The sequence below is a fragment of the Coregonus clupeaformis genome, unplaced genomic scaffold (genome assembly GCF_020615455.1).
Source record: "Coregonus clupeaformis isolate EN_2021a unplaced genomic scaffold, ASM2061545v1 scaf0417, whole genome shotgun sequence".
Lineage (NCBI taxonomy): Eukaryota > Metazoa > Chordata > Actinopteri > Salmoniformes > Salmonidae > Coregonus > Coregonus clupeaformis.
This window is the reverse complement of record NW_025533872.1, coordinates 18,046-44,729: the sequence shown is the minus strand read 5'-3', so window position 1 is coordinate 44,729 and position 26,684 is coordinate 18,046. Positions and strand designations below refer to the sequence as shown.

The 26,684-nt window shown below is 44.8% G+C and overlaps 1 protein-coding gene across 1 annotated transcript; it reads right to left on the bottom strand.

Moving 5' to 3' along the window:
* Window positions 1-20,882: 20,882 nt before the first annotated feature.
* On the bottom strand, window positions 20,883-26,450 carry fth1a (ferritin, heavy polypeptide 1a). The gene is made up of 5 exons (XM_041870186.2): window positions 26,220-26,450; window positions 23,862-23,967; window positions 22,351-22,497; window positions 21,745-21,870; window positions 20,883-21,342 (listed from the first exon to the last, which is right to left on the bottom strand). Exons 2-5 carry the CDS (start codon window positions 23,961-23,963, stop codon window positions 21,184-21,186), a joined length of 534 nt encoding a protein of 177 aa, XP_041726120.1. The 5' UTR covers window positions 23,964-23,967; window positions 26,220-26,450; the 3' UTR covers window positions 20,883-21,183.
* Between the last annotated feature and the right edge of the window lie 234 nt (window positions 26,451-26,684).

Below are 26,684 nucleotides of genomic sequence, written 5' to 3'. Positions count from 1 at the left end.
AAATAAGTCAAGGGGTATGAATACTACCTGAAGGCACTGTATATATTACCACTGGTATATTACCATAAGTATTTATATATTCCTGCCACCAGTCATTTTCCAGCCCTGTTTACATGTATACTGAACAAAAATATAAACACAACATGTACAGTGAGGGAAAAAAGTATTTGATCCCCTGCTGATTTTGTATGTTTGCCCACTTACAAAGACATGATCAGTCTATAATTTTAATGGTAGGTTTATTTGAACAGTGAGAGACAGAATAACAACAACAAAAATCCAGTAAAACGCATGTCAAAACTGTTATGAATTGATTTGCATTTTAATGAGGGAAATAAGTATTTGACCCCTCTGCAAAACATGACTTAGTACTTGGTGACAAAACCCTTGTTGGCAATCACAGAGGTCAGATGTTTTTTGTAGTTGGCCACCAGGTTTGTACACATCTCCAGAGGGATTTTGTTCCACTCCTCTTTGCAGATCTTCTCCAAGTCATTAAGGTTTCGAGGCTGACGTTTGGCAACTCGAACCTTCAGCTCCCTCCACAGATTTACTATGGTATTAAGGTCTGGAGACTGGCTAGGCCACTCCAGGACCTTAATGTGCTTCTTCTTGAGCCACTCCTTTGTTGCCTTGGCCGTGTATTTTGGGTCATTGTCATGCTGGAATACCCATCCACGACCCGATTTCAATGCCCTGGCTGAGGGAAGGAGGTTCTCACCCAAGATTTGACGGTACATGGCCCCATCCATCGTCCCTTTGATGCGGTGAAGTTCTCCTGTCCCCTTAGCAGAAAAACACCCGCAAAGCATAATGTTTCCACCTCCATGTTTGATGGTGGGGATGGTGTTCTTGGGGTCTTAGGCAGCATTCCTCCTCCTCCAAACACAGCGAGTTGAGTTGATGCCAAAGAGCTCCATTTTGGTCTCATCTGACCACAACACTTTCACCCAGTTCTCCTCTGAATCATTCAGATGTTCATTGGCAAACTTCAGACGGGCCTGTATATGTGCTTTCTTGAGCAGGGGGACCTTGCGGGCGCTGCAGGATATCAGTCCTTCACGGCGTAGTGTGTTACCAATTGTTTTCTTGGTGACTATGGTCCCAGCTGCTTGAGATCATTGTAATAATAATAATATGCCATTTAGCAGACGCTTTTATCCAAAGCGACTTACAGTCATGCGTGCATACATTATTAAAATTTTTTGTGTATGGGTGGTCCCGGGGATCGAACCCACTACCTTGGCGTTACAAGCGCCGTGCTCTACCAGCTGAGCTACAGAGGACCACGTAGTCCCATGTAGTTCTGGGCTGATTCCTCACCGTTCTCATGATCATTGCAACTCCACGAGGTGAGATCTTGCATGGAGCCCCAGGCCGAGGGAGACTGACAGTTCTTTTGTGTTTCTTCCATTTGCGAATAATCGCACCAACTGTTGTCACCTTCTCACCAAGCTGCTTGGCGATGGTCTTGTAGCCCATTCCAGCTTTGTGTAGGTCTACAATCTTGTCCCTAACATCCTTGGAGAGCTCTTTGGTCTTGGCCATGGTGGAGAGTTTGGAATCTGATTGATTGATTACTTCTGTGGACAGGTGTCTTTTATACAGGTAACAAGCTGAGATTAGGAGCACTCCCTTTAAGAGTGTGCTCCTAATCTCAGTTTGTTAACTGTATAAAAGACACCTGGGACCCAGAAATCTTTCTGATTGAGAGGGGGTCAAATACTTATTTCCCTCATTAAAATGCAAATGAATTTATAAAAATTTTTACTTGCATTTTTCTGGATTTTTTTGTTATTCTGTCTCTCACTGTTCAAATAAACCTACCATTCAAATTATAGACTGATCATTTCTTTGTCAGTGGGCAAACGTACAAAATCAGCAGGGGATCAAATACTTTTTTCCCTCACTGTAAATGTTTCATGAGCTGAAATAAAAGATCCCAGAAATGTCATCATAACGCTTGATGGTTTTTGCGACTGCACTTGAAAAATAGTTCAACGTTCTTGACATTTTCCGGATTGACTGACCTTCATGTCTTAAAGTAATGATGGACTGTCGTTTCTCTTTGCTTATTTGAGCTGTTCTTGCCATAACATGGACTTGGTCTTTTACCAAATAGGGCACCCTTACCTTGTCACAACACAACTGATTGGCTCAAACGCATTAAGAAGGAAAGAAATTCCACAGATTACCTTTTAACAAGGCACACCTGTTCATTGAAATGCATTCCAGGTGACTACCTCATGAAGCTGATTGAGAGAATGCCAGAGTGTGCAAAGCTGTCATCAAGGCAAAGGGTGGCTACTTTGAAGAATCTCAAATATAAAATATATTTAGATTTGTTTAACACTATTTTGGTTACTACATGATTCCATATGTGTTATTTCATAGTTTTGATCTATTCTATTTTTTTTTTCACCTTTATTTAACCAGGTAAGCCAGTTGAGAACAAGTTCTCATTTACAACTGCGACCTGGCCAAGATAAAGCAAAGCAGTGCGATAAAAACAACAACACAGAGTTACATATGGGGTAAACAAAACATAAAGTAAAAAATACAACAGAAAATATATATACAGTGTGTGCGAATGTAGTAAGTTATGGAGGTAAGGCAATAAATATGCCATAGTGCAAAATAGTTACAATTTCGTATTAACACTGGAATGATACAGTGAGGGAAAAAAGTATTTGATCCCCTGCTGATTTGGTATGTTTGCCCACTGACAAAGAAATGATCAGTCTATAATTTTAATGGTAGGTTTATTTGAACAGTGAGAGACAGAATAACAACAAAAATATCCAGAAAAACACGTCAAAAATGTTAGAAATTGATTTGCATTTTAATGAGGGAAATAAGTATTTGACCCCCTCTCAATCAGAAAGATTTCTGGCTCCCAGGTGTCTTTTATACAGGTAACAAGCTGAGATTAGGAGCACACTCTTAAAGGGAGTGCTCCTAATCTCATCTTGTTACCTGTATAAAAGACAGCTGTCCACAGAAGCAATCAATCAATCAGATTCCAAACTCTCCACCATGGCCAAGACCAAAGAGCTCTCCAAGGATGTCAGGGACAAGATTGTAGACTTACACAAGGCTGGAATGGGCTACAAGACCATCGCCAAGCAGCTTGGTGAGAAGGTGACAAAAATGGAAGAAACACAAAATACCTGTCAATCACCCTCGGCCTGGGGCTCCATGCAAGATCTCACCTCGTGGAGTTGCAATGATCATGAGAACAGTGAGGAATCAGCCCAGAACTACACTGGAGGATCTTGTCAATGATCTCAAGGCAGCTGGGACCATAGTCACCAAGAAAACAATTGGTAACACACTACGCCGTGAAGGACTGAAATCCTGCAGTGCCCGCAAGGTCCCCCTGATCAAGAAAGCACATATACAGGCCCGTCTGAAGTTTGCCAATGAACATCTGAATGATTCAGAGGAGAACTGGGTGAAAGTGTTGTGGTCAGATGAGACCAAAATCGAGCCCTTTGGCATCAACTCAACTCGCCGTGTTTGGAGGAGGAGGAATGCTGCCTATGACCCCAAGAACACCATCCCCACCGTCAAACATGGAGTGGAAACATTATGCTTTGGGGGTGTTTTTCTGCTAAGGGGACAGGACAACTTCACCGCATCAACGGGACGATGGACGGGGCCATGTACCGTCAAATCTTGGGTGAGAACCTCCTTCCCTCAGCCAGGGCATTGAAAATGGGTCGTGGATGGGTATTCCAGCATGACAATGACCCAAAACACACGGCCAAGGCAACAAAGGAGTGGCTCAAGAAGAAGCACATTAAGGTCCTGGAGTGGCCTAGCCAGAAAATCTGTGGAGGGAGCTGAAGGTTCGAGTTGCCAAACGTCAGGCTCTAAACCTTAATGACTTGGAGAAGATCTGCAAAGAGGAGAGGGACAAAATCCCTCCTGAGATGTGTGCAAACCTGGTGGCCAACTAGAAGAAACGTCTGACCTATATGATTGCCAACAAAGGTTTTGCCACCAAGTACTAAGTCATGTTTTGCAGAGGGGTCAAATACTTATTTCCCTCATTAAAATGCAAATCAATTTATAACAGTTTTGACATGCGTTTTACTGGATTTTTTTGTTGTTATTCTGTCTCTTACTGTTCAAATAAACCTACCATTAAAATTATAGACTGATCATGTCTTTGTCAGTGGGAAAACGTACAAAATCAGCAGGGGATCAAATACTTTTTTCCCTCACTGTAGATGTGCAAAAGATGATGTGCAAATAGAGATACTGGGGTGCAAATTAGCAAAATAAATAACAATATGGGGATGAGGTAGTTGGGTGGGATAATTTCAGAATGGCTGTGTACAGGTGCAGTGATCGGTAAGCTGCTCTGACAAATGACGCTTAAAGTTAGTGACAGAGATAAGTCTCCAGCTTCAGAGATTTTTGCAGTTCGTTCCAGTCAATGGCAGCAGAGAACTGGAAGGAATGGCAGCCAAAGGAGGTGTTGGCTTTGGGGATGACCAGTGAAATATACCTGCTGGAGCACAGACTACGGGTGGGTGTTGCTATGGTAGAAAATAGTTTAAAAAATAATAATAATCTTGAATGAGTAGGTGTGTCCAAACTTTTGACTGGTACTATATATAAACTCAGCAAAAATAGAAAGGTCCACTCACTGTCAACTCCGTTTATTTTCAGCAAACTTAACGTGTAAATATTTGTATGAACATAACAAGATTCAACAACTGAGACATAAATTGAACAAGTTCCACAGACATGTGACTAACAGAAATTGAATAATGTGTCCCTGAACAAAGGGGGGGGGGTCAAAATCAAAAGTAACAGTCAGTATCTGGTGTGGCCACCAGCTGCATTAAGTGCTGCAGTGCATCTCCTCCTCATGGACTGTCCCAGATTTGCCAGTTCTTGCTGTGAGATGTTACCCCACTCTTCCACCAAGAAACCTGCAAGTTCCCGGACATTTCTGGGGGGAATGGCCCTAGCCCTCACCCTCCGATCCAACAGGTCCCAGACGTGCTCAATGGGATTGAGATCCGGGCTCTTCGCTGGCCATGGCAGAACACTGACATTCCTGTCTTGCAGGAAATCACGCACAGAACGAGCAGTATGGCGGTTGGCATTGTCATGCTGGAGGGTCATGTCAGGATGAGCCTGCAGGTAGGGTACCACATGAGGGAGGAGGATGTCTTCCCTGTAAGGCACAGCATTGAGATTGCCTGCAATGACACACCGCCCCAGACCATGACGAACCCTCCACCTCCAAATCGATCCCGCTCCAGAGTACAGGCCTCGGTGTAACGCTCATTCCTTCGACAATAAACGCGCATCCGACCATCATCCCTGGTGAGACAAAACCGCGACTCGTCAGTGAAGAGCACTTTTTGCCAGTCCTGTCTGGTCCAGCGACGGTGGGTTTGTGCCCATAGGCGACTTTGTTGCCGGTGATGTCTGGTGAGGACCTGCCTTAAAACAGGCCTACAAGCCCTCAGTCCAGCCTCTCTCAGCCTATTGCGGACAGTCGGAGCACTGATGGAGGGATTGTGCGTTCCTGGTGTAACTCGGGAAGTTGTTGTTGCCATCCTGTACCTGTCCCGCAGGTGTGATGTTCGGATGTACTGATCCTGTGCTGGTGTTGTTACACGTGGTCTGCCACTGCGAGGATGATCAGCTGTCCGTCCTGTCTCCCTGTAGCGCTGTCTTAGGCGCCTCACAGCATGGACATTGCAATGTATTGCCCTGGCCACATCTGCAGTCCTCATGCCTCCTTGCAGCATGCCTAAGGCACGTTCACAGAGATGAGCAGGGACCCTGGGCATCTTTCTTTTGGTGTTTTTCAGAGTCAGTAGAAAGGCCTCTTTAGCGTCCTAAGTTGTGACTGTGACCTTAATTGCCTTCCGTCTGTAAGCTGTTAGTGTCATAACGACCGTTCCACAGGTGCATGTTCATGAATTGTTTATGGTTCATTGAACAAGCATGAGAAACAGTGTTTAAACCCTTTACAATGAAGATCTGTGAAGTTATTTGGAATTTTACGAATTATCTTTGAAAGACTGGGTCCTGAAAAAGGGAAGTTTCTTTTTTTGCTAAGTTTATACAGTGGGGGGAACAAGTATTTCATACACTGTCGATTTTGCAGGTTTTCCTACTTACAAAGCATGTAGAGGTCTGTAATTTTTATCATAGGTACACTTCCACTGTGAGAGACGGAATCTAAAACAAAAATCCAGAAAATCACATTGTATGATTTTTAAGTAATGAATTTGCATTTTATTGCATGACATAAGTATTTGATACATCAGAAAAGCATAACTTAATATTTGGTACAGAAACCTTTGTTTGCAATTACAGAGATCATACGTTTCCTTTAGGTCTTGACCAGGTTTGCACACACTGCAGCAGGGATTTTGACCCACTCCTCCATACAGACCTTCTCCAGATCCTTCAGGTTTCAGGGCTGTCACTGGGCAATACGGACTTTCAGCTCCCTCCAAAGATTTTCTATTGGGTTCAGGTCTGGAGACTGGCTAGGCCACTCCAGGACCTTGAGATGCTTCTTACGGAGCCACTCCTTAGTTGCCCTGGCTGTGTGTTTCGGGTCGTTGTCATGCTGGAAGACCCAGCCACGACCCATCTTCAATGCTCTTACTGAGGGAAGGAGGTTGTTGGCCAAGATCTTGCGATACATGGCCCCATCCATCCTCCCCTCAATACGGTGCAGTCATCCTGTCCCCTTTGCAGAAAAGCATCCCCAAAGAATGATGTTTCCACCTCCATTATTCACGGTTGGGATGGTGTTCTTGGGGTTGTACTCATCCTTCTTCTTCCTCCAAACACGGCGAGTGGAGTTTAGACCAAAAAGCTCTATTTTTGTCTCATCAGACCACATGACTTTCTCCCATTCCTCCTCTGGATCATCCAGATGGTCATTGGCAAACTTCAGACGGGCCTGGACATGCGCTGGCTTGAGCAGGGGGACCTTGTGTGCGCTGCAGGATTTTAATCCATGACTGCGTAGTGTGTTACTAATGGTTTTCTTTGAGACTGTGGTCCCAGCTCTCTTCAGGTCATTGACCAGGTCCTGCCGTGTAGTTCTGGGCTGATCCCTCACCTTCCTCATGATCATTGATGCCCCACGAGGTGAGATCTTGCATGGAGCCCCAGACCGAGGGTGATTGACCGTCATCATGAACTTCTTCCATTTTCTAATAATTGCGCCAACAGTTGTTGCCTTCTCACCAAGCTGCTTGCCTATTGTCCTGTACCCCATCCCAGCCTTGTGCAGGTCTACAATTTTATCCCTGATGTCCTTACACAGCTCTCTGGTCTTGGCCATTGTGGAGAGGTTGGAGTCTGTTTGATTGAGTGTGTGGACAGGTGTCTTTTATACAGGTAACGAGTTCAAACAGGTGCAGTTAATACAGGTAATGAGTGGAGAACAGGAGGGCTTCTTAAAGAAAAACTAACAGGTCTGTGAGAGCCGGAATTCTTACTGGTTGGTAGGTGATCAAATACTTATGTCATGCAATAAAATGCAAATTAATTACTTAAAAATCATACAATTTAATTTTCTGGATTTTTGTTTTAGATTCCGTCTCTCACAGTTGAAGTGTACCTATGATAAAAATTACAGACCTCTACATGCTTTGTAAGTAGGAAAACCTGCAAAATCGGCAGTGTATCAAATACTTGTTCTCCCCACTGTATATATATAAAAAGATGTTTAGCTCACATAATATAATTTAAAAGTATGCATGAAAGTGTCTGTATTAGAATAAACATGTCAAAACAAATGTACACATTAATAAATGCATTTCTATAGCTTCCAAAATCACTACATGCTAAGAGGCCTATGTACTTTAAACTATCCATATAATCGTGGCTAAGAGGCCTATGTACTTTAAACTATCCATATAATTTGTTGTTGTTGCAGTATGCCCCATAAAAGCTCACTACGTACAGTAGCTAGCCAAATAAATGACATTTATACAATTTAATCCAATGAACTATTGGTGGTTTATAAACTACATATTAGCTATTGTTAAATGTTTATAAACTACAGGTAAGTGCCAAAATAAAGGAAACACCAACATAAAGTGTCTTAATAGGGTGTTGGGCCACAACAAGCCAGAACATGCTTCAATGCGCCTTGGTATTGATTCTACAAGTGTCTGGAACTCCATTGGAGGGATGCGACACCATTCTTCCATGAGAAATTCCTTCATTTGGTGTTTTGTTGATGGTGGTGTAAAACACTGTCTCAGTATTCAATTGGGTTGAGATCTGGTCACTGAAACGGCATTTGGCATACATCATTTTCATGCTCAACTTTCACGTCTCCTCCCGTTGCTCTCCTCCGGTGCTCTGATTCGCTGGTCTACTGAGCCACCGGTCTGAACGCACCAACTCGGAAACACCGGAATGGAAAACCAACGCACCCAAATCACCTCCAGCGCACCTGCACCTCATCATCTATAGCCCTGGACTGTTCAGTGTTGTGTTGTGTGTGATTGTTAGTGTCATGTCGTGTACGCGCTCTTTGTTGTTGTCTTTCTCAGTGTTAAGTAAACCTTTACATTGTTGATTCCTGCGTCTGCGTCCTGCCTCTTCATATCCTCAGTACTCGTCACAGAATCACACACCAATCACGAAGATGGATGCAGCAGGCAATCCTCCTGGAGTTTGCCCAGCAGAACGCCGCCATGCAGGAAGAGCTCCAAACGCTGCATAAACTAACCATCGCTCCGGTTCCAACTCAGGGAGTGGCGAGTGCACCCAGTCCACCTCCTCCCATGCTATCTCCAACGTCTGAGGGACCCCTTGCCCTGCCGGAGCGCTATGATGGAAGAACGATGAAATGTAGAGGCTTCCTGTTACAGGTTTCACTGTATCTGGCACGTCAGCGTGGGGCATCTCCATTGGACCAAGCCAGGATAGCGCTGGTGATTTTTCTACTGAAGGGAAAGGCGCTGGATTGGACCACGGCAGTCTGGGAAGGAGGTGAGGCCGCGGCGCTTCCCTACTCCACCTTCCTCGCTCGATTCAGGGCGGTGTTCTATCATCCCACGGAGGGAAAGGACGGGGGTGAGCGTCTCCTCCGGCTACAACAGGGAGAGGAGGCCGCGTTCCGGCTGGAATGCACGTGCTTTGCGCACGGCTTTCAGGAGAGGCTTACTGGAGGCCATCACGACGGAACTTGCATGTCGGGACGTCGAGATGGACCTTGATACCCTCATCGCCATGACCATTCGTCTTGATGACATGTTGAGAGACCGACAGCGTTCCCAACACCACCCGGAGCCTCGACGCTCACCCCATCTGAGCTATGGAAGCCGCCCTGCCTCAGAGTCCTCACCCATGGAGGTGGGCAGCATCCCCTACACCACCACGGACCACAGATCTCCTGGCGGCTCCCTATCTAAGCGGTATGACTCCCGTCGCCGCTCCGTACGGCAACGATAGATTCCGGATCAGCAAGGAACCTTATCGATAGGGAGCTGGTCTCTAAATGGGGGTTGCCCACCGTGCCACTACCTTCTCCGTTACATGTCACCTCGCTGGACAATAAACCACTTGGATCAGGCACCATTACGCACGTCACTCTCCCCATCACCATCACCATTCCCACACTACCGGAGCACCACGAGGAGCTGTCCTTTCACATCGTCACATCACCCCTTCACCAGATCGTCTTGGGATTGCCCTGGCTCAGACCACACAACCCCACAATCAATTGGATCACCAAGAGGATCATAGCCTGGTCCCCCTCATGCCGGAAGACCTGCCTGCCGGTGGTTTGTTGTTCCACGTCAGTGGAGAGTCCGGAGTCCGCCCTCCAGCCCAACATTCCACGTGAGTACGCAGATCTCTCCGATGTCTTCTCTGCCTCCAAGGCTAAGTGTCTCCCTCCTCACAGGCCCTGAACTGCGCCATTTACCTGCTGGAGGGACAACACCCCCCCGAAGAGTCGCATTTACTCCCTCTCCATAGCGGAGACTGAGGCCATGGAGAAGTATGTGGTGGAGACCCTGAAACAGGGGTTCATCAGACGCTCTACCTCTCCTGCCTCCGCCAGCTTCTTCTTCGTGGACAAAAAAGACGGAGGACTGAGGCCGTGCATTAACTACCGGGGGCTAAACGCAGTCACCACCAAGTATCGGTACCCCCTCCCTCTGGTTCTGTCGGCCATCGAGCAGCTGCGAGGGGCCCGGCACTTTACCAAGTTGGACCTGAGGAGTGCCTACAACCTGATCCGAATATGGGAAGGACACGAGTGGAAGACGGCATTCAGCACTACCTCAGGCCACTATGAATACTGCATCATGCCCTACGGCCTCGCCAACGCACCTCTCGTGTTACAGTCCTTCGTCAATGACGTGTTCCGAGACATGCTGAGTAGACAGGTGATGGTGTACATCCACAATATCCTGATATACTCGCCTATGTTCGAGGAGCACTTCAGGGACATCCGAGTGGTCCTACTCCGCCTCCGGGAACACAGCCTGTTGGTGAAGGGGGAGAAATGCAACTTCCACCAACAGGCCATCTCCTTCCTTGGATACAGGATCAGTCCTCAGGGGGTGTTCATGGAAATAGCGAAGACAGACGCAGTCAGGTCATGACCAGTCCCCACCACCATCAAGGGCCTACAGAGCTTCCTGGGCTTCACAAATTTCTACCGGCGTTTCATCAGGTCCTTCAGCTCCATAGCCGCTTCGCTCACCTCTCTCCTTAAGGGTGAACCTCAGAAGCTGGCCTGGAACCCTGAGGCTGACGCTGTCTTCAAGAGGCTGAAGGAGAGGTTCACCACAGAGCCCATCCTAAAACACCCAGATCCAGCTCGTCCTTTCATCCTGGAGGTGGACGCATCTGAGGGGGGCGTGGGTGGGGCCCTCTCCCAGCGGCAAGGTAAGCCAGAGAAAACGTATCCCTGTGCCTTTTTCTCGAAAAAGCTTACCCCCGCAGAGAGGAACTATGGAGTTGGAGACAGGGAGCTGTTGGCGGTGGTCCTCGCTCTGGAGGAATGGAGACACCGGCTGGAGGGTGCAGTCCATCCATTCTGGATTCTCACTGACCACCGGAATTTGGAGCATATACGGGCAGCAAAATGGATGAACTCTCGTCAAGCCAGGTGGGCCCAATTTCTTACTCGCTTTCAGTTTATTCTGTCCTACCGCCCAGGATCCCAGAATGTGAAAGCCGACGCACTCTCCAGGATGCACCATACTTGCGAAAGGAAGGATCTGGGGGGTCCTATCCTGCCTCCGTCTCTCATCGTGACACCTGTCGTTTGGGATGTGGACGAAGACATCCGCCTGGCGACTCAGGAGGACCCAGCGTCTGCCAACGCCCCTCTGGGGCACATGTACCCACCCACCAGGGTCCGTGACCGACTGCTGATCTGGGTGCAAACCACCCTTACGGCAGGGCACTCCGGTATTACGCGCATCCTAAATTCTCTCTCACAAAATTACTGGTGGCCAACCTTGGCTACTTTAATCTCCCGCTATGTCAACTCCTGTTCTGTATGTGCCCAAACGAAGACACCTCGGAATGCCCCGGCAGGCAAACTAGTTCCTCTCCCAGTGCCTCAGCGACCTTGGTCACACCTGTCCATAGACTTTGTCACCGACCTCCCACGTTCTGATGGCTTCACCACAGTCCTGGGGGTCGTAGATCAGTTCTCCAAATCATGCAGTTTTTTGCCACTAATTGCTCTTCCTTCTGCTCTCCAGGTCGCTGAGGTCTTCCGGGATTATGGACTTCCGGAGGACATCGTCTCGAACCGTGGCCCCCAATTCACTTCCCGAGTGTGGAAGGCTTTCCTGGAGAAGATCGGGGCCATGGCCAGCCTCACTTCTGGGTATAGGCCTCTGTCGAATAGGCAGGTGGAGCACATGAACCAGGAGCTGGGGAGGTTTCTTCGTTGCCACTGTCAGGACCGGCAGGGTGAGTGGGCGAGGTTTCTTCCCTGGGCAGAATATGCCCAGAACTCCCTCGTTCACTCCTCCATGGGGCTCACTCCATTCCAGTGCGTCCTGGGGTACCAGCCCGGCCCTGGCCCCTTGGGACACCCAGCCAGATCGATGCGCCCGTTGTCGACGAGTGGTTCCGCAGGGCCGGGCAGGTCTGGAACGCCGCCCATGTCCGTCTCCAGAGGGCCATTCGTTGGCAGAAGGACCAAGCCGACCGCCACCGCAGTGAGGCCCCCGTATTCCAGCCTGGTGAGCGTGTCTGGCTGTCCACTAAAAACCTCCCTCTCCACCTGCCCTGCAAGAAACTGAGCCCCCGGATTGTGGGGCCGTTTAAGGTCCTCCGGCAGATAAATGAGGTATCGTACCGGCTGCTCCTTCCCCCTCACTACCGTGTATCACCCACTTTTCATGTGTCATACCTTGGCAACACCGGAATGGAAACCCAACGCATCCTAATCACCTCCAGCGCACCAGCACCTCATCTCATCACCACCCCTATATAGCCCTGGACTGTTCAGTGTTGTGTGTGATTGTTAGTGTTATGTCGTGTACTCGCTCTTTGTTGTTCTCTTGCTCAGTGTTAAGTAAACCTTTACATTGTTGATTCCTACGTCTGCGTCCTGCCTCTTCGTATCCTCAGTACTCGTCACATCAGCCAACCAGATCAGTGACCACTGTTCCCTGTGGATGGGGGCATTGTCATCCTACGGGGGCATAGCCATGGTAGACAAAATAATGGCCTGCCCAGCATTTTATACATGACCCTAAGCATGATGGTATTTGTTAATTGCTTAATTAACTCTGGAATCACACGTGTGGAAGCACCTGTTTTCAATATACTTTGGATCCCTCATTTACTCAGGTGTTACCTGTACTTAAAACACACTTAAAATAGTACCTTACTGTGAAGTGTTACCAAATATTTGAATTTTGAAAGGTAACAAAACAATTATTATTATTATATTTTACATTTTTATTTTGAATTCAGTTTAGTTTTATTTAGTTTAAGTAAAAAATATTTATTTTTCGTTTCAGTTTTAGTGTTAAGAACATAAAGCATGTGTGGGAGGCTAGGATATAAATTTGGGTTGTACAGTTTCTTTGTGTGTTTTTTGGGATGTCACAACAGGGGGCAGTAATACATAAAGTGATTGGTCAGGTCATAGGTTAGGTTAGCCCTTCTCATGACTCCAATGCTACATTGGAGTCATTCCACGTCCCTTTTGATTAGCTGAAGTGATTTGGTCAAGTGTGAAACACTCTATCTAGAATCAATTAATCCGTGATTGTGATATGGTTTTGGAAACCTTGAACACTCAACTTAATTATCCAAAAATAACTTTACAAACACAAAAGATACACTTACTGTTAGCTGTTTTACCACAGATTTCCACTGAGGTGTTCTGTGTAACAGATTCAAGCCAACATTTTTTTTGTTTGTTCAGGAAGTGCAATGCAAAACACCTCAGTGGGAATCTGTGTATCTTTTATATTTGTAAAATAGTTTTGGGGTGATATGAAAGTAGAGGTTTCCAAAACCATATTGCACGCGGTGAATATTAACAGTTACACATAACATTGACCCCGCTGTTATTGTTCAAATGAGAACCCATGGCTGGATGGCCTTTGGTTCTCAAGAGCTAAGGTTAGGTTAGGTTTAAATTATAAAGTAAATCTCAATCTGACTTGGATTTAAAAGGAATAGTGTCCAGACTGGTGCAAGAAATATGGTGGAAGTAAACTATCTCGCCCATGTTTACACCAATCTAATGCTTTTCAACTTTAGTAGTACAAGTAAGCTGCTACCTAGACGTTTTTTCTCCCTTGTTAGCTAGTGATAGATAGTGATAGTGATACTCAAGCTACACCTTTTTGAATTTCCTGGACGCATTTACCTGCCAGATTCAGCAGCTTGAACCCCCCCCAAAAGCTTGAAAACCACATGAAATATTTGGCCAAAGTTTAGAAAAAAATACTACAACTGTGTATAGGGGTAAGGTGACTAGGCATCAGGATATATGATAAACAGGAACACAGCCTGTTGGTGAAGGGGGAGAAATGCAACTTCCACCAACAGGCCATCTCCTTCCTTGGATACAGGATCAGTCCTCAGGGGGTGTTCATGGAAATAGCGAAGACAGACGCAGTCAGGTCATGACCAGTCCCCACCACCATCAAGGGCCTACAGAGCTTCCTGGGCTTCACAAATTTCTACCGGCGTTTCATCAGGTCCTTCAGCTCCATAGCCGCTTCGCTCACCTCTCTCCTTAAGGGTGAACCTCAGAAGCTGGCCTGGAACCCTGAGGCTGACGCTGTCTTCAAGAGGCTGAAGGAGAGGTTCACCACAGAGCCCATCCTAAAACACCCAGATCCAGCTCGTCCTTTCATCCTGGAGGTGGACGCATCTGAGGGGGGCGTGGGTGGGGCCCTCTCCCAGCGGCAAGGTAAGCCAGAGAAAACGTATCCCTGTGCCTTTTTCTCGAAAAAGCTTACCCCCGCAGAGAGGAACTATGGAGTTGGAGACAGGGAGCTGTTGGCGGTGGTCCTCGCTCTGGAGGAATGGAGACACCGGCTGGAGGGTGCAGTCCATCCATTCTGGATTCTCACTGACCACCGGAATTTGGAGCATATACGGGCAGCAAAATGGATGAACTCTCGTCAAGCCAGGTGGGCCCAATTTCTTACTCGCTTTCAGTTTATTCTGTCCTACCGGCCAGGATCCCAGAATGTGAAAGCCGACGCACTCTCCAGGATGCACCATACTTGCGAAAGGAAGGATCTGGGGGGTCCTATCCTGCCTCCGTCTCTCATCGTGACACCTGTCGTTTGGGATGTGGACGAAGACATCCGCCTGGCGACTCAGGAGGACCCAGCGTCTGCCAACGCCCCTCTGGGGCACATGTACCCACCCACCAGGGTCCGTGACCGACTGCTGATCTGGGTGCAAACCACCCTTACGGCAGGGCACTCCGGTATTACGCGCATCCTAAATTCTCTCTCACAAAATTACTGGTGGCCAACCTTGGCTACTTTAATCTCCCGCTATGTCAACTCCTGTTCCGTATGTGCCCAAACGAAGACACCTCGGAATGCCCCGGCAGGCAAACTAGTTCCTCTCCCAGTGCCTCAGCGACCTTGGTCACACCTGTCCATAGACTTTGTCACCGACCTCCCACGTTCTGATGGCTTCACCACAGTCCTGGTGGTCGTAGATCAGTTCTCCAAATCATGCAGTTTTTTGCCACTAATTGCTCTTCCTTCTGCTCTCCAGGTCGCTGAGGTCTTCCGGGATTATGGACTTCCGGAGGACATCGTCTCGAACCGTGGCCCCCAATTCACTTCCCGAGTGTGGAAGGCTTTCCTGGAGAAGATCGGGGCCATGGCCAGCCTCACTTCTGGGTATAGGCCTCTGTCGAATAGGCAGGTGGAGCACATGAACCAGGAGCTGGGGAGGTTTCTTCGTTGCCACTGTCAGGACCGGCAGGGTGAGTGGGCAAGGTTTCTTCCCTGGGCAGAATATGCCCAGAACTCCCCTCGTTCACTCCTCCATGGGGCTCACTCCATTCCAGTGCGTCCTGGGGTACCAGCCCGGCCCTGGCCCCTTGGGACACCCAGCCAGATCGATGCGCCCGTTGTCGACGAGTGGTTCCGCAGGGGCCGGGCAGGTCTGGAACGCCGCCCATGTCCGTCTCCAGAGGGCCATTCGTTGGCAGAAGGACCAAGCCGACCGCCACCGCAGTGAGGCCCCCGTATTCCAGCCTGGTGAGCGTGTCTGGCTGTCCACTAAAACCTCCCTCTCCACCTGCCCTGCAAGAAACTGAGCCCCCGGATTGTGGGGCCGTTTAAGGTCCTCCGGCAGATAAATGAGGTATCGTACCGGCTGCTCCTTCCCCCTCACTACCGTGTATCACCCACTTTTCATGTGTCATACCTTGGCAACACCGGAATGGAAACCCAACGCATCCTAATCACCTCCAGCGCACCTGCACCTCATCTCATCACCACCCCTATATAGCCCTGGACTGTTCAGTGTTGTGTGTGATTGTTAGTGTTATGTCGTGTACTCGCTCTTTGTTGTTCTCTTGCTCAGTGTTAAGTAAACCTTTACATTGTTGATTCCTACGTCTGCGTCCTGCCTCTTCGTATCCTCAGTACTCGTCACATCAGCCAACCAGATCAGTGACCACTGTTCCCTGTGGATGGGGGCATTGTCATCCTACGGGGGCATAGCCATGGTAGACAAAATAATGGCCTGCCCAGCATTTTATACATGACCCTAAGCATGATGGTATTTGTTAATTGCTTAATTAACTCTGGAATCACACGTGTGGAAGCACCTGTTTTCAATATACTTTGGATCCCTCATTTACTCAGGTGTTACCTGTACTTAAAACACACTTAAAATAGTACCTTACTGTGAAGTGTTACCAAATATTTGAATTTTGAAAGGTAACAAAACAATTATTATTATTATATTTTACATTTTTATTTTGAATTCAGTTTAGTTTTATTTAGTTTAAGTAAAAAATATTTATTTTTCGTTTCAGTTTTAGTGTTAAGAACATAAAGCATGTGTGGGAGGCTAGGATAAATTTGGGTTGTACAGTTTCTTTGTGTGTTTTTTGGGATGTCACAACAGGGGGCAGTAATACATAAAGTGATTGGTCAGGTCATAGGTTAGGTTAGCCCTTCTCATGACTCCAATGCTACATTGGAGTCATTCCACGTCCCTTTTGATTAGCTGAAGTGATTTGGTCAAGTGTGAAACACTCTATCTAGAATCAATTAATCCGTGATTGTGATATGGTTTTGGAAACCTTGAACACTCAACTTAATTATCCAAAAATAACTTTACAAACACAAAAGATACACTTACTGTTAGCTGTTTTACCACAGATTTCCACTGAGGTGTTCTGTGTAACAGATTCAAGCCAACATTTTTTTGTTTGTTCAGGAAGTGCAATGCAAAACACCTCAGTGGGAATCTGTGTATCTTTTATATTTGTAAAATAGTTTTGGGGTGATATGAAAGTAGAGGTTTCCAAAAACCATATTGCACGCGGTGAATATTAACAGTTACACATAACATTGACCCCGCTGTTATTGTTCAAATGAGAACCCATGGCTGGATGGCCTTTGGTTCTCAAGAGCTAAGGTTAGGTTAGGTTTAAATTATAAAGTAAATCTCAATCTGACTTGGATTTAAAAGGAATAGTGTCCAGACTGGTGCAAGAAATATGGTGGAAGTAAACTATCTCGCCCATGTTTACACCAATCTAATGCTTTTCAACTTTAGTAGTACAAGTAAGCTGCTACCTAGACGTTTTTTCTCCCTTGTTAGCTAGTGATAGATAGTGATAGTGATACTCAAGCTACACCTTTTTGAATTTCCTGGACGCATTTACCTGCCAGATTCAGCAGCTTGAACCCCCCCAAAAGCTTGAAAACCACATGAAATATTTGGCCAAAGTTTAGAAAAAAATACTACAACTGTGTATAGGGGTAAGGTGACTAGGCATCAGGATATATGATAAACAGACTAGTAGCAGCGTATATGATGATTGTATGTAAGTGTGTGTGTGTAGAGTCAGTATAAATGCATGTGCATATTATGTGTGTGAGCAAGTTTTTTCATGATTCGTTTTCGTTTTCTATTATAACCTTGCAGCACAGTAATGTTTTGTTGGCAGTGAATGCCAGCTGCGTGGCCAGTTCTCCTTTCCTGACTAATAAAAACAGTTCTGACTGGAAATGAAACTTGGGAATTTCCTCAGCATCACATCCTGTTTTTGACACTGTTACTATGGTCCTGTCCAAAACAAACCGTAGCCCCAAATAGACAGTTGACATGATTACATAAAGAGAGAGATTGGTGTGTTTTACCCCATCTATCGCTCAGTGCACTATGGGCGTTCCTAAATTCAGAGCATTGTCAGAGTTCCATTCGTAAATTCAGGACACTCTGGCCGAGGAGTAGGGTTGATTTGAGTGTTCTGTCCTAACAACAGCAGTCAAGCACCCAAGCTAACTGGCTAACGTTGGCTAGCTTGCTAGCTACTTCCAGACACAAATGAGAGAACACCTCACTCTGATCATTTTACTCACCTTAGCAGAGCTGGTTAGGCTGTTTTCATGTTAGCCAGAGCATTGGTGACTGTAACTGTGCTGCTGGCAACAATTTAACCATGCTTTTTTGCCAACGTTTACTGACACAGGCCATATTCAACGGGTGTTGAGCGTTTGTAAATTAATCAGTTATTCTGCGCTCTGGCATACTCAGACTAGAGTGCTCTAAAATCGGAGTAGATAGCCAGAGTGAATTTACGAACACACCCTAAGTGTACAAAACATTTTATACAACGGGTGGGTCTAATCCTGGATGCTGATTGGTTAAAATGAATACCTGCTCTTTCCATGACATAGACTAACCAGGTGAAAGATATGATTCCTCATTGATGTCACTTGTTAAATCCACTTCAATCAGTGTAGATGAAGAGGAGGAGACAGGTTAAAGAAGGATTTTTAAGCCTTGAGACAATTGAAACAAGACAAAAGATTTAACTGCCTTTGAACGGGATATGATAATAGGTGCCAGGAACACCGTTTTGTGTCAAGAACTGCAATGCTGCTGGGTTTTTCAAGCTCAACACTTTCCCGTGTGTATCAAGAATGGGGACATCCAGCCAACTTGAAACAACTGTGGGAAGCATTGGCGTCAACATGGGCCAGCATCCCTGTGGAACGCTTTCGTCACCTTGTAGAGTTCATGCCCCCGACAAATTGAGGCTGTTCTGAGGGCAAAAGGGGGGAGGGGGTGCAACTCAATATTAGGAAGGTGTTCTTAATGTTTTGTACACTCAGTGTACATCAGTGGAGGCTGCTGAGGGGAGGACGGCTCATAGTAATGGCTGGAATGGAGTTAATGGATTGGTATCAACCACATGGACATGTTTGTGACATCAATATTTATGTATCAATAAAGTAATATATCTATGTAAAATCTACAAGATACGAACATTCCATTCCAGCTAAACAATGGATATATAGAGTTTTGCAACAAAACCTTTTTAATATACATCTCAAATCTTAATATTTTGCGGTTAAATGTTAAATAGGTTTCCATCACATTTCAACAGATGGTTTTGTTACAAAAAATATTGAGTTAATATAGCGAATGTGCCCACTCTGGTATTGGCATGTGCACTCTAACCAACAGCTCGTAGATACAGTGCGAGTATAGCCTACATCAGGGATGGGCAATTTAGATGGGTGTGGGGGCCACAAAAAAATCTGAATTTATCATGAGGCTGCAGTGTCTGGCGGGTCTGAGTACCCACATCCAGAACCACACATACAGTCACAGCCGGCAATAGTTTTGCAGTTTTAAAGCAAGCATGCTGCAAATCTACACATTTTTCCATGAGGAGGAGAGAAGATTTAGTAATTTTATAACTAATTTCATGCAATTCTACTCATTTTGCCATGGGGCAGGGGAAAAAAAAGTGCAGTTTTACAACTAGTTTCCTGCACATCTACACATTTAGACATAGGGTGGAGAGAAATGTTAGCAGTTTTTAATAAGATATCTGAGTGAGAGTGACTAACAAAATCAATGGGGGTCCTCCCGTCGGTAATTCGACCATGATTACTACAAGTTTAGATAGCTGGGCGCTAGACTAATTTACCAATCTAAAAAATGTTAGCTGACATGGGCTAAGTGAGTGACTGTCAGTGACTGACATGAGAAAAACTGCTGATGCACAACCAAATTTCGAAATGACACCTTGTGTATTCTACTACTCTAACTCTCAACATGTCATCGTGTGACTGCAAGATTACTTCGATATGATGGTTATATCAATATTTGAGCATAAAAGCCTAATTTTACCGACACAAAAAGATCACACCTTCTCTAGTGTATTTAGTTTTGTCAACATTTGGAAAGTTTACAAATGTGTTGTTTCCATCAGGACTGACGCGACATTTTTTTATTTGACATACTTCACGTGCATAAAAAAGGTTAGAAGGAAACCTGGCTTATGCATAACAAATCTGAGAATGGTAACGTTTTACACAAAGGTATCCATAAGCATTCATTTCTGATGAAAAAACACATGTGAAAATGTGTATAAAGCATTTTGGAATTAAACTTCAATATCCTGGGATATACGCGGAGTATACAAAACATTAAGAAGACCTGCTCTTTCCATGACAGACTTACCAGGTGAAAGCTATGATCCCTTATTGATGTAACTTGTTAAATCCACTTCAATCAGTGTAGATGAAGGGGAGGAGCCAGGATAAATAAGGATTTTTATGCCTTGAGACATGGATTGTGTATGTGTGCCATTCAGAGGGTGAATGGGCAAGACAAAATATTTAAGTGCCTTTAAACAGGGTATGGTAGTAGGTGCCGGGCGTATCGGTTTGTGTCAAGAACTGCAACGCTGCTGGTTTTTCCACGCTCAACAGTTTCTCGGAAGGGGGGTGCAACTCAATATTAGGATGGTGTTCGGTATACATATATATATATATATATATACCACACACACAGTATATAAAATCCTTTCAGATATACTCAAGTGTCTGAGGTTTCTTAACAGGAGCATTGAGTCACTGGAGCTCTCTGCTCATGCATACATATTATTGAAGTGTGAATCGGCTGAATTTGCAGTAGTTTGTTTTAATATTCCATCTTATAAATATCAGTCTGCTATTTTACAGTCAGTCTCAATTCTCTAGCTACAGTAGTTTTTCACAACATCTTCAAATATCCTTGAATGGTCTTTATTCCATTCATTGTGTCATCAGACCAGTGTTTAACTAAATTATGTCTGAATGATGAGACCATTTAGACTAATCTTTATATACACACACACCTCAGCAGAAATATGACAAAGAGGCCTATCAGAATCCAGAGGGTTTTATTTATTTGGTTTGATGACAACTGCCGTCAAAACACAAGCAGGCTAGACAGTCAATTGGAAGAGAGAGGAGAAGGGCTACTGGCCTGGGGAAATGGCTTATAGGAACTGGAGGTTAAACTGGAGGGAATAACATAGTGCAAACTAAGTGCAAACTAAGGATTCAAGAATAAACTTGATTGATGCCAGTTCCTGACAGAAAAACAGACCAGTCTTATAGATATAATATCAAGCAAGACAGAGAAATACAGCTATAGGATATAGCAAGAAAATGGAGGGTCCATCTATGCGCTCTCCTTCCCCAAAGTGTGTTTGTCAAACAGGTACTCGGCCATGCCGTTCTGGGGGGCACCCATGCGGCGGAGGTTGGTCACCCAGTCACCCAGCTCCTTTATGGACTTCACCTGCTCGTCCAGGTAGTGTGTCTCAATGAAGTCACACATCTGAGAGGTGGGGGGGCAGAGGAATATAGGTGTAGAAAGAGAAAGGACAAAAAGGTAAGCAAAACTCAGTGGAGTGATGCCCTCAGACAAACAGAACAAGGATGAATAATCTCTAGTGTTTTTCCAGACACTAGAACAAAAGTGTTTTTACAACCCCAGAGTAGTAAAACCGTCATGTGACCCAGTGGACTTGGCACTGAGAAAAGTGTACACCGCAAACACCTGAAGTCCGTCAGGTTTTTCATATTTGGGGCCTCGTTTATGATATCCTGAATTATATGTGAAATGTGGGTGGATTAGATTCGGATTTAAGATCTTCAGACAAATTCTTTAAAAAGTCTTGCAGTTCAAATAACATGAAGGTGTTTTGCCTTTTTATAGTTCTTGTCTCCATATACTCACGTGTGGGTCGTTGTGTTTAGAGCAGACCGTGTGCAGGTCCAGCAGGGACTGGTTCACACTCTTCTCCAGCTGCAGGGCACCCTCAAGGGCCTCCACACCACTATCCCACTCATCCTTCTCTGGTTTCTGGAACAAGCCATACATACTCTGTTAGAAAGAGCAGCAGTAGTACTTCTACACAAACCACTATCCCCCCCACTGGCTTATGTCAGACAAACTGGAGTACACATTGGTTATTAAGAAGCCAATCAGTCAAGTTTAAATATCACTGTTGTGTCAGTGTGTTTTCTTAACCTCTCCTTGCTTTACTCTATCTGTAAGCAAAGTCAGTCTTTCTTCTCTATGATTCAGTATGGCTGCTGTTTAACGTTCTCTCCACGCCCGTTGCAACCGTACATTTATCTCTGACAGTTTCTATGACACTCGCAGCGGTTTAAATGTCTGTGAAAGATAAGGGGTCCACACCCTCAATCTCCTCCCTCTGTCGGCCCTCCCTATATGGGCAATATCATATCCCCACACTAAACTCCCACTGAAAGCATACATTTGCACACAGGCGAAACATGGCCGTACACGCAAGCACTCAGCACACACAATCACACTCACCCTGATGTCCTGCAGAAAGATCCTCCCTCCCCTCTGGTTCTGAACTTTCATCAGCTTTTCAGCGTGCTCACGCTCTTCGTGGGACTGGTTCTTGAAAAACTTGGCAAAGTTGTGCAGGGCCTGGTCATCACGATCAAAGTAGTACGCCTGAGACGGAGAGAACAGAGAAAGACAAGAGGAAGTAAATAAAGAGTGAGTGCAACGCTACCTGGCTGGTTCCAGTTCTGCGTCAGAAAAGGCTGGTCACAAGACCTTAACTTTGTTTGCCGAATCAAAAGCCCAATATCAAAATGATTATCTTGACATAGGAAGTGCCTGGCTATCAGTGGAATCAATGTGTGTTTACAATGATCACTGCGCTATCAGTAGGCAGATAAAATGAGATCCACAAGTATTGGGACAGTGACACATTTGTTGTTGTTTTGGCTCTGTATTCCAGCACTTTGGATTTGAAATGATACAATGACTGAGGTTAAAGTGCAGACTGTCAGCTTTAATTTGAGGGTATTTTCATCCATATCGGGTCAACCGTTTAGAAATTACAGCACTTTTTATACATAGTCCACCCATTTTTGGGGACCAAAAGTATTGGGACAAATTCACTTATATGTGTATAAAAAGAAGTTAAGTAATTGGTCCCATATTCCTAGCACACAATGACTACATCAAGCTTGTGACTCTACAAATGTGTTGGATGCATTTGCTGTTTGTTTTGGTTGTTTCAGATTATTTTGTGCCCAATAGAACTGAATGGTAAATAATGCATTGTCATTTTGGAGTCACTTTTATTCTAATTAAGAATAGAATGTTTCTAAACACTTCTACATTAATATGGATGCTACCATGATTACAGATAGTACTGAATGAATCGTGAAATGAGTGAGAAAGTTAGAGGCATAAATATCATACCCCAAAAAAATGCTAACCTCCCCTGTTATCTATGATTATTGCAAAAAAAAAAAGCACTTTAAAAACGATTTTGATTAAATTATTAGTGAGTCTTATGGTTGTGGAAGGCTTATATTTAGCCTAGAAAACATTTCACAAGCCCTGAAATCATTAGATTATTGCTGACTGTTTGAAATGCGGTGAATTTTACCTTTAATTGTACAACAAAGCTTATTCAGAGTGTGTGTATGTATACATATATAAATAAAATAGTGAATCACCCACAAGGTTGAAAACAAATAGAGATGATTTAGGCCATACTGCCCAGCCATATTATTAAATGGGATGCAAGAGGCCAGAGTGTTGAAAACACACCCATCTGCACCGTCATGGGGAGTAAACCTTTCTTACACTGCATGACTCAGTGTTCCTGTAATCTAAACATCAGTTATTCAATTGGTCATACTGGATCTGCACCGTCATGGGGTGTAAACCTTTTACACCACATGACTCCATGTTCCTGTAATCTAAACATCAGTTATTCAATTGGTCATACTGGTGTCCTTGACTACCCTTCTTCCCTACTTTCTCTCCATTCCCCTACCAGTCTTTCTTGCTCTTACCATGGACAGGTAGACATATGAAGCGTACAGCTCCAGGTTGATCTGCCGGTTGATGGCAGCCTCACAGTCCGGATGGAAGTTCTGTCTCACCTGAGAAGTCATGTTTCTGAAAAGGAAATATATTAACTGTCAAAAAAGGAGAGGAGGGCACACTTTTTGGTTCAATGGTTCAATGAATCCAGGCACCTTTAAAAACAGCATGGAGAGAGAGCCCTGATGCCAAAGTGAAGAAGATTGTCCGACTCTTCAATAATTCATAGTCTAACGTTACAGAAGGTTGGCACTATCCGGTCATATTCCATTAAATAGATAAATGGTTTGTTTGGTTATGAGAGAGGCATCACTGTAACCCTTTAGTTGGCTAGTTGAGCATGAGTCTCGCAGGTATTTTGACTTTATGAAGCATGCACATCTCCACACATGCAGTGTCAGTGTCCAACTAACACATCAAAACATGACCCAAAATACTACTGTGACAGTGGCGTATTTCAACACGATGGGCAGGTGGTTGTCATTGTAAATCTGGCTGCCACTAAATAGTAAAACAACTAAAATATATTTCTCTATTTAGCTTGCTACTCTGACCTTATCTATGCACATCGCACCCAGAGAGGAAGAAGCGAGAGGGTCGACACCGCCCAAAATATGTACACGCAGATTAAGCAGACTTTCTGCTTTAAGGTCGACGGCACTTCCTGATTTGGCCTTGTTTTAGATTTGGTTCATTAAGCAATGCTAGCGGCTATGACTGAATTCAAACGAGAATTGGTTCCAGCGTGTGGTTTGATATTGGTGGGAAGAGTTAGCCAAATTATTATTTCGCCAATTAGCTTCAGCTAGCTGGACCATAGCAAATTTGGTTGGACTTCGGATAAACCTCTCTCTGGGGCTACTTCGAGACCGTCAATACATTAGTGTAAATGGGGACAATATTTTCATTTTGCACACCTTTTAGTTCTCATTAAATGCTTTCAATATGTGTATATATATTTCTACAATTTAGTTCGTTTGAGGTTAAGTCATTGAAATGTGGAAATATTGGAATTAACATAGTCCCATATACAGTACACTGTAATTTACCGATGGTCCCCAACTAGCCCTGTAGGGATATCCAAACTAAACCCAAATTTACAACGGGCATTACGATTGGGTCACATTCCATTTCTGCCACAAGCTGTGGGCAGAATTGTAACAAACCCAACCTTAAATTTACATTGTGATGCAGTCACGACCACAAGTCTCACAAAACTCTGTTTGACTTGACTGACCAAAATGATCCTATTTATACTGTAGTCAATTTTGACAGTAGAATACATGTTTGACATTATATCGATGCCACCTAGGATGTTTTAAAAATTAGAAGTTGGTTTAGGGGCAGTTTCTCTTTAAGACCAAGTGAAGAGGGGGTTATTTTTAATGGGGTGGGGGAAGACAATGAGTCGAATTTGGTCAAGATTGAACTGAATTGCTATTTTGATAGGTGAAGCTTATTTGATCGAATATAAGTTTCACAATGTTTAGGTTGTTACGAGGGAATTGATGTTAGTTCGTTTTCAAACTGCCTTTTGGGAGTTGACACCGAGGGTTTCTAGTTTTGATAGCATTTAGCGACTTTTCCCCACTTCTGCCGCAAACGAGAAGCTGTCTGTGCAACAGAAGTCACAGTAACGGCGCGCACACAGGCACAGAAGAACAAAGGACGCGATGTGCGCAGGAGAGGGGGAGAAAACGCTACGTCTGTGACTGCAGCAAGTCAAATTGGTGCCGTTATTACATTTTAGTTATTTAGCAGATGCTCTTATCCAGAGCGACTTACATGAGCAATTAGGGTTAAGTGCCTTGCTCAAGGGCACATCGACAGATTTTTCACCTAGTCGGCTCGGGGATTAGAACCAGCGCCCCATGTCGTTGCCGCAACGGCAAATCAAGGAGCCGATCACAGAAAAATTGTTGGCAATACTGGGCGCCAGACGCCATTATTTGGCAAAACAAGGTCATATGAAGTAAACAACCATAATATCGAAAAACACCGCCATCATAACATTGACGATTGTTAGTTAGTTATTTTAACATTGTAAAATAATCTAAATTTAGCCCACCCTTGTTACACTAACGTTACAAACGTTACAACGCATTTGACATCGTCGCAAGCTTAACGTTAGCTAGCTGGCTACAGTAGCTAGCATAGCTTGTTACCTAACGTAGTTAATTTAGTTAGCCACCCTCACTACGGCCTTGGGCGGTAGTGGCTAGCTAGCTACGTTAAGTTACATCATCCATCCAACTATTATGCCAACCAGCTACGTTTAGAAACGTATTTATTCTTAGCTAACTAGCTAGATATGTTATTTGTCTTACCTTGTGGTTTTTCTGGTCCGAAGAGGTGGTGTGAGTGATTCGAATTGTTCGTTTCAACGATGTTCCGAAATGTTATGGATAGCTTGATCTAATTTGGTTCTTAAAAGGGATGACAGAATTGAATAAAAATGAAATTGCTTCAAACGAGTATAAGGTTGCCGTTCAAGCACTGTTGAAGCAGGTAACCTTAACTCTCGTCTAGAAACTGATATGCGGGAGTGGCGTGGGTTGCGAAGTGGGTAAATAGGGAATGACGTCGTCAAAAGCAGTAAGGGGAGGAGACTGGCGCAAGAAGTGACTGTCAAAGCACATAATTTCTTAATTGATATGAAATATTACTCTATTTGGTCAATCCCTTTGTAAACGATATGGCAAAGCAATACACTTGTTTGAAATCCTTTCTTACTCAGTGAGACATAGCAAACAGATTAAAATGGTATCACGAGAAGAGCCTAAAGCAGGGTT